Consider the following 9,106-nt stretch of genomic DNA (forward strand, 5'->3'; position numbering starts at 1 on the left):
TATGGCTTATTTGGGGAAATTATATGAACCCAGCAGTTGCATTTGTTAACCTAAGTTTAACATGTTATATAAACTCAGTTTATCTTTCATGAAGTAACATGTAGGCCTAGTTGTCAAAATAAATATTTTGCTATATTATACTATATCAGATGGTAGGTAAGAAAAAAAAACCACCATCCATGTAAAAATATGTTTTTGTGTATATAAAATCTGAGTCTAGCTTTGTTGACAAGAATGCTGGCTAAAATACCTGCTGCCCATATATTGAGCATTTTCTGTTTCTCTGTGTGGGGAATACTTTCTGTTAAAATAGAATCAAGTTTTCTCAGAATTTTTGAAAGAACTAGAAAACTGGTGGATGAGTTTAGAAAACTTTGGAATTCTTTAGCATGTATGTTACTTCAAAATCCGTGTAATCAGGTTCAAACTCTTAACTTAGCTATATTTATTGCATTATTATCATAAGTTTTTAAAGTGAATAGGTTAATTGGATTATGCTCCTTAACGTGTTATACTGTCTTCCTGTAACTCTTAGGTTTTAGTGTGGACTGGTGGGCTTTAGGTGTCCTGATGTTTGAAATGATGGCGGGAAGATCTCCTTTTGATATTGTAGGAAGTTCTGATAATCCTGATCAAAATACAGAAGATTACCTCTTCCAAGGTTAGTTAATTCTAAACGGCTAGTAATCAATGAAGAAAAAAACACTTACATGGTAAAACTGAAAGAGTGTAGCAGATCTTGCCTGTTGATTTCCATTTCCATTTCCATTCATGTTTGCTGAAAATATATGTTTAATTACATCATATACTTAAAACACCACAGGAGATGTAAGTAAATTATTTGTTGCTAGGGGAAAAAACTGCTCCACAGATAGCAAAATGGAAATTAATGAATAATTAATAAAAAGATATTGGGTGGCATTAAACAAATTGTCTGGTTTAGCAGAACAAAAAAGATAGGAAAGATGACACTATTGTTCTCTTTGAAAGAAGGCAGTGGAAACCCCCTTTCATAATATTGCTGAAAAATCCCTACAAGTTGTGTCCATGATGTCACTAGAAGTTACACTCAGTTTGAAGGGGACTTTGATTCCAGTCCCCAGAGATATGTTGAGAATGCTAATTTATGAAATTTCAATGCCCATAATTATTTCTTCTAGTTATTCTGGAGAAGCAAATCCGTATCCCACGGTCCCTTTCTGTGAAGGCAGCAAGTGTTCTAAAAAGCTTTTTAAACAAGGTGAGATTTTGTGCCATACATAGTTCGAAGATTCCACAGTTAAATATACATCTTGCAGTTACAAAGTTGAGAAAGAAGCCTTTAGAAGGATCAAAGCCAGTTTGTTGTGTGATCAGCTTAAAAGTATTTGCCCAGAGTTTTCATTTTATTTTAGTCTGGGTTTATTTGCAGACAAAACTCACTGGTGGAGTTTTGCTTCCAATGCAAACATACTTAAGACTTTATCTTTAATTCTTCTTCTGGCTGCTTAGAGCCCAACTGAGTTTGATGCTTGACCTTGCATGGATGATTTGAGTTTAATGGTGTCAGGTAGAAGGGCTCCAATGAAAGCTTGCCTCTCTTACATGCTGTTAGCAATGGAAGAAATTTCTCTTTGATTTTAGTTTTTAATTATTTAACTAAGCAAGGAATCAGTTAGAGAGGCCTCTGTAGCCATTTCTATAGCATCCCCTATTTCTCAGTGCAGGAGAAATACACAATTTTAGAGAAGAGATCTCGGAAATATCGCAATTCAAGTGGGAATGGCCGGTGTATACAGGTAGACTTATGGGATGGAGGTTCCTTGTACTTGTACCATTTTCTAAATTGATACATTTCTACATAAACTAGTAATTGTTGTGTTAGCATTAAAGGTTAATATTTTTAAAAGAAGACTCAAGCTAAAAACAATCAGACACCTATCATTTATATCAATAACCATAAAAGCATAACAAAAAGCTATACAAGATCTCTTCTTTGCAAAAAATTGTAATTTTTCCAGGATGGTTTAAAGGAACTAGCTAAAAATGCAAGTACAAAGATGGCATGGGGTAGCAGCTGTAAACTAAATGAATTGTCTTTAATTGAGACATAACTTTAATCTGCATGATACAGATGTTCCAGCTGTCAAGATTTGGCATAAAAGTAGCAAAAAACAAACTTGTCATTCAAGGCACTGTCTGTGTGAAAGAACGTGACACCATAGATTTGCTAAAAGTCAAATAAATCTGATAGATAGTAGTTGTGGAGGACTCCTATGTATCCACTTCAAAAATATTCATGTAGCTTTTGTTATTCAAATATATGCTTATGTTTTTCATTTGTAGGATCCAAAAGAACGTTTAGGATGCCATCCTCAAACAGGTTTTGCAGACATTCAAGGACATCCATTTTTTCGTAATGTTGATTGGGATCTGGTAAGCATCTCTGTAAATACTGCATTTAAAAGCTTCAGGCACTACTAGTGGATCTTTGTAGTCTCATCCAATTAGTCAATTTCTAATACTGATAGGACAAAGTTGTTAAACGCTTAGAGATTTCCCCATATAATTGCCCTTTGTAGAACTCAGTAAGGTTCTTTTATGTAAGAAGTAAAAACAAATTCAGGGAGAGGAATTTGGTACGTGAGGTTGCTTAGATTTTTTAAAAAAAATTAAGAAACACTGTCTTTTTAAACATTGAATAAAGTAACTATGACAAAAGATTAACACAGTTTAGCCTCTCAAAATCATTTCTGAAATCTGTGCACTACATAATTCTTGTGAGAATAAGGAAAAAGCCAGGTGATCTTCTGCTATCAGAAGCATGATCCTTTCTATAAGCAAGGAAGGAAAATACCACGCTTTCTTTGCTTGTGGATTTCTGGTTTACATTTCGAAGGGTTGATAGATCTCATGCTCTTAGAGGGCCTAGTGTGAAGTTGGTTGGGCAGCAATACTTTTTAAAGTTTAAATTAGAAATAAGGAATAATTTGTCCTTGTTTAGAGGGCAAAGAAGGAAGGACTAAAAGTCTTGGAGGAGTTTCTTGGGAATGTAAATCGATTTTTTAAATCCACAAATGAGTACTGCTGCCCAAACAAGCTAAAAAAAAGGCTCCATATTGAAACGTAAGCATAAGATCCTATTTTAACTATTACATCACATTTTCATGTCTGAAATTTTACTAATCAGATATTTTGCAATATAATTACTTGCCAACCCAAACTGAAAATATTTTAATATACCAAGCATACGAAAAATAAAATATACATGATATATTTTATGTTTCTGAAGTATCAGGACAAATTTAGATTTATAAAGGATTTTTTTTTTAATTATTTCCATTTCTCTGAAAAGTCTTTGTCTGAAAAAGTTGGAAAATATTCTTCTCTCTGGAATTTCTACTTCTCTAAACCTATGGATTCTGCAGTGTATTGCTTATTTGCGTAATTCAAAAGCACAACCAAATTCAAAATTCAGTCCAAATCAGAGGTTTTGTAATAACGTACTAAGTAAGAATCTGAGTTAAAATTTGTAAGGCGGTCAAGGAAATCGTAAAATTAAAGATCAGATAAAACTTCTGTAACCTTAGAAGTATTACCCATTATTTATAAGAAGCTATATTTTAATGCTGAATGCTCTATTCCTAGATGGAACAAAAACAGGTTGTTCCTCCATTTAAACCAAATATTTCTGGAGAATTTGGTCTGGACAACTTTGATTCTCAGTTTACCAATGAACCGGTACAACTCACACCTGACGATGAGTAAGTAAATGATTTCAGAAGTTAATGTATCAGAAAAAAATACTCTTGTAAACCTAGTAGTTGTCATGAAACCATGTTCTGTAGAGTAGAGGAGAGTTATGTATAATCTTCATGTTCATGTTTGAATGTTGGTTGCTGAGTGTGGAGACAGATACCTTATCTGGCTTATAAGTATCTTGAATGATACAGAAAAATGAACATAGAAAATTCATGGCAGAAAAAGACCTAGTGGTCCATTGAGTCTGCCTTTTGAGTTTATTTGGTTTTTAGTTCTTTTTTCTTTCTTAATTTTAATAATTATTTTTTATTTATTAATTTTTATCTATTTATTGTTGGATGATGGACATGTATTTTATCCCAAGCAATTTTAAACTCAGTTTCTGATGATTGACCCACTGTCTCTGATGGAAGTTGGTTTCAACTTGCACTGCTCTCCGTGAAGTCATATTTTCTAACATTACTTTTGAGCTTCCTTCCTGTCAATTTAAAAGTTTCTATAGATTCTCAGTCATCCAGGTCATGGTTGTCCTAAAGGTGCTTTTCAGGAGGCAACTGGACTTTCTTGTTTTTACTTTGAGGACGTTTCGCTTCTCATCCAAGAATCTTCTTCAGTTGTGACTCGATGGTGGGGGAATGGTAGGATTTATAATCCTTGCAGCTGGTCATTTGCATTCTTTTTGATGGTGGTTGAAGCACTTCAATGTTATCTGTGTGCTCGGGATCACCTGAGTGTCATCATCTGGATGACTGAGAATCTCTACAGACTTTTAGCTGTGCAGTTTGGGATGAACTTCCTTGGAATGGTGTGGGAGTATGAACAGATTTCCAGAAAAAAATTGCAGACTACAGGAACCATTAAGCACTACTGGGGTGACCCTAAGAACACAGATAAACAAGTGCTTCAGCAACCATCAGAAAGGATGCAAATGACTAGCTGTCTGCAAGGAATATGAATCCTTCCATTCCCCACCATCCGGTCAGAGCTGAAGAAGCTTCTTGGATAAGAAGCGAAATGTCTTCAAAGAAAAAACAAGAAAATCCAGTTGCCTCCTGAAAAAGCACTTTTGGGATTTCCTGTCAATTTGAAGTTATACCCTCGTGTTATTGATATGATTGACCACTTAGAAGCAGGATATTTAACTTGATAGATCCATGGTCTGATTGAACATGGACCATTCTTCATCAGAAATGGCTTTCTTAATGCAATGAATAGAAAGGCTGGTGGTAAATTAGAGAATAAAAGTCTAGTTCAATTAACTTCTGAAATTCAAGGTCAGTGGGGCCAATCTAATGTTGAGTCCTGTTCTGATAATTCAGTGTAAGAGACTGACACATGTAGTCCAAAATTATCTGACATCATTTCATGAAATACTTGGGTTGAGGATTAACAAGTTAATTCATGATTCTAACTGAAGATGTCACAGATCGATGTACAGGAATCTTCTCAGAGTAATAGTTAACACCTGGTTAGAACTAGATAAGGGTCATAGATAAAAGTTCACTTGTGGCTATATAACGATTCTAAACTGATGCCTCTTTAACTCCTCCGCCTGGTTCTGCCAGTCCTCCTACATTTGAGATCGCTGAGATCCATGCCAACAGGATGAAGCTGAATCTCAATTAAAAACAAAACAGCCTATAATCTGTATTTCTGCAGGCACATGTTTAGGAGGAGTGCTGCAGAATGATGAAATGTTCAGCCAAACGTGTCCATTCAAGGATTTATCTGAGTCCATCCCTGTAAACAATGAGCAAGCTTTTACTTCTAGAGTTTATTATTTATGATTCATGGAGAGAAGAGTACCTGAGGACTATGTATATTACACATATAAGATCCTTGACTTAATGACCATAATTGAGCCCAGAGTTACAGTTGTAAGTTGTGCTGGTTATTAAGGGAGTCACCATGTGGCCTTGACTGATTTTTGTACCTTTTTTATGGCAGTTGTTAAGCGAATTTGGCAGGTGTAAAGCAAAACTTGCAGGGGATGGTCATGATTGATGGAGTGAATCCATTGTCTGCAATGGGTAGGTTGTGCTGGAACAGGAAGTAAATGCCAGATTATGGCAAAAAAAAAACACGGTCATAAATCATAGTCACACGACTGCAAGACAGGGCAACTGGCTCTAAATGTGACCCGGTTACAGAGCACTTAAAATGCAGTCATGTGATTATGGGGGAGCGGCCTTTGGAATGTCAAATCTCAGTCGTAAGTAGTCCCAGGGAGGTCCCTTGTAACTTTGGTCCCTAAGCAACCAGTCTTAAGATGAGGACTACCTGTACTTTAATTTTGGAGTAGAAATTTGATTTTGGTATTCTTGCTCATATTTTCAGGGATATTGTAAAGAAGATTGATCAGTCTGAGTTTGAAGGATTTGAATATATCAATCCCCTCCTGATGTCAGCAGAGGAATGTGTCTGATCTCCTACGCATAACCTGTGCCATCTTTTTTATAAATATTTTTCCTGCATGGGTGAAAAATGTTTCTGTTGGGAAGCAATGGACCCAGTTCCTTTGTCATCCGGTATGAACTTCATCATAACAATATCATTGAGTTGCTATCAGCGGAATACTTTTTCATTGATATAAAAGGAAACAAAAGAATAGTAACAATTACACCAAAATTGGAGTCTAAGAGACGGTTCTTGTTCTGGCCAGAAATTATCTAATATGAAATAATTTGCCAGATGTTCTGCTTCACATATAATGTTAGTTTGTGTTTTATAGACTGTTGCATTAAGTGATGTTTAGCAAATTGTATATGAAACGTGGTTTTCTGACAACTAGGTACAGAGATAGTAAGACTGCATCGGTTTTTTTCTCCCTCCATTGTTACTTATTTTTATTTACTGCATTGTCCAAATTAAGCTACCAAATTAATTTTGAAAACACTTTTTAAATTGCAAAGTAAGAAGTATCCCCACACTGAATGTACTAAATGTTATTGTCCACACAAGATAGGGGCTTACAGATATGAGCTGCTCTCATTTTGTAAACATTCTGAATTTACTGTGAATTGACTTCATTATTGAGACCCATTGAATCTGATTAAATCTCCCTATAATTACTCTCTTTTGTGGCATTTGGGACTTTGAAACATCTTTTGTATACTTATTATCTGTATCCCTGAAGAATTATGAATGAAGTGTTTTGCAGACTAAATGAAAATGGTACAGCATTTCTGGTGACAGTGATAGAACCATGGATAGTAGATGCAATGACGTTAACGGTTCTATTGTAAAAGAGAATTTTCTTATTAAGCACATGTACTTCATTGCTTTTAATGTTTGGCGAAAACCTTTGATAACTTACGCTATATAAATGAGTGCCTTCCTCAAATAGCTTTTTGATTACTATATAGTATAAAGCTAATTTAAGCAAAAAAGAGTTCAGTTGTTGAGTCTTTTTGAGGAGAAATAGGTAAATAATGTTCCAAAAGTAGGTCTCGTGTGGCTATCATATTAACGGGGACCATAATTTACTTACACAATGTTTTTAAAAAGCTGGTATTAAAAAAAAAAAGATGTTGAGACTTTGCAAAGAAGAGCAACTAAGATGATTAAGGGGCTGAAGACAAAAACATATGAAGAATGGTTGTAGGAATTGGGTCTGGCCAGTCTAGAGAAAAAAAAGGATTAGAACAGACACGCTAGTAGCATTCCAGTATTTGAGGGGCTGCCACAAGGAAGAGGGGATCAACTTATTTTCCAAAGGACCAGAAGGCAAGACAAAAAGAAACAGTGGATGGAAATCAATCAAGGAGAAAATTAAGGAGAAACTTCCTAACAGTGAGGACAATTAACCAGTGGAATGGCTCGCCTCCAGAAGTTGTAGATGCTTCATCTCTGGAGGTTTTTTAAGAAAAGACTGGACAGCCACCTGTCTGAAATGGTACAAGGTCTCCTGCTAGAGCAGGGGATTACACTAGATGACCTCCAAGGCCCCTTCCAGCTCTGTTCTGATTGATATATCACGTGTTCTATGAAAAGAATCAGGAGGAGCAATGAGAGAGAAAGGAGGCATAGTCACATCAGCCAAATCAGTCTGGCAGTCAATGGAGCAACAGATGTTCCAGTTAAATCCTCAGAAGTCCAGATTACTCTTTTTGCTAGTGTGGCATTTATTGAACTTCAGTGCATTGGGGGAAATTATGTTTATTTGAATAGTATGAATTATTTTGTATTATTCAAATAAAAACACTAATTGGTTCTTGTACTTTCATTATAATGCTAACAAGCTGTGTCATACTCAGGGTACATCTAAACATCTTTTTAGTCCTGGTAAGTGTTAGATCTGGTAAGTTATCTTTAGTTAATCTTTTGAGGGGGGGGGGAGCAGCAATTATTTCTGTGGCATAAACTTAAAATGCTTGACTACTTCCCTCTTCCTTTTCAGATTCCTTCATTACAGCAAATAAAATTAGGCTACTTTCAATGGGCTTGGTACAAAATGGTTTTCTTACCAGAAGTACTTTGTCTGACTCGCACAATTCTAGTATAAAATTTTAACGTTCAAGAATTCTAAGCACAACAGTGATGCATTTACAGACAGAATTTCTTCTATTCCCTCCTGTAAATGTGTCTGTCTGTCTGTCTGTGTAGTGTATATTTCATGTTGTGATATCAACTTTGTGATGTCAATTTTAACGAAGATTTGAATATTAAAACAGATGTATTTTGAAGTTTTTTTCCATATTTGTTTCAGGTAAATGCCATGATATTAAAGTGTTAATTTTTGAACCTTTTTATTAAAATGTAGAAGCTATTTTAAAATAATTGAACTAGGAATTCAGATATGGTCAAGCTAATGCAGCATGATGGGATGTAATGGTTGGTTTTGTATAAAAACTGTTGGTGGATGTTTTCATGAACTTGTTCTGTTCTGTTGTGTTTCCTTCTTTTGTTGCCTATGATATTTGTGTAACCATCTCCTGAAATTTCTACATACTTTTTAAACTGTCATTTTTAAGTTTCAAAATAAAAAAGCAGGGCTTTTGTTTATATCCTGTGTTGCAATTTGTCCTGCTCTTTTTCTCAAATACCCTTTGAATGACTACATTTGCTATTTTTCATGTAAGAGTGGTATAAACATTGTCTTTTGCTTATGGTTAATTCTGCTTTCTCTGGAAATAAACAGACATTAGTGATGTGTGTTGCCCTGGAATGCAGACAAGATTATCATCCATTTCAGAGTAATCCCATCCATGTCTGTCTACTTCCTAACCAGTAACCAAAAACCATCATACCACCACTGGCATTTACATTTTTGGTTTTCTCTGATTCATCAATAGTTCAGCAACCTTCTTCAGGGAGCTACTCAAAACTGCATAAGAGTCCTCATTTGTTGACAAAAAGTCCATTG

At 35.2% G+C, this 9,106-nt stretch overlaps 1 protein-coding gene across 1 annotated transcript in view; it reads left to right on the forward strand.

Annotated features, from left to right (window-relative positions):
* PRKCI (protein kinase C iota) overlaps nt 1–8,745 on the forward strand; it is a 47,475-nt gene extending 38,730 nt beyond the window's left edge. Inside the window, exons 14-18 of the mRNA XM_026666337.2 lie at nt 536–661; nt 1,161–1,240; nt 2,326–2,415; nt 3,628–3,743; nt 6,079–8,745. Of these exons, the coding sequence (XP_026522122.1) occupies nt 536–661; nt 1,161–1,240; nt 2,326–2,415; nt 3,628–3,743; nt 6,079–6,166 (500 nt within the window). The 3' untranslated portion in view covers nt 6,167–8,745. The remainder of the gene's footprint in view (nt 1–535; nt 662–1,160; nt 1,241–2,325; nt 2,416–3,627; nt 3,744–6,078) is intronic.
* Nucleotides 8,746–9,106: the final 361 nt, after the last annotated feature.

The sequence above is a fragment of the Notechis scutatus genome, chromosome 4 (assembly GCF_049901735.1).
Source record: "Notechis scutatus isolate UNSWTSFEM ecotype Mainland chromosome 4, rNotScu1.2, whole genome shotgun sequence".
Taxonomy (NCBI): domain Eukaryota; kingdom Metazoa; phylum Chordata; class Lepidosauria; order Squamata; family Elapidae; genus Notechis; species Notechis scutatus.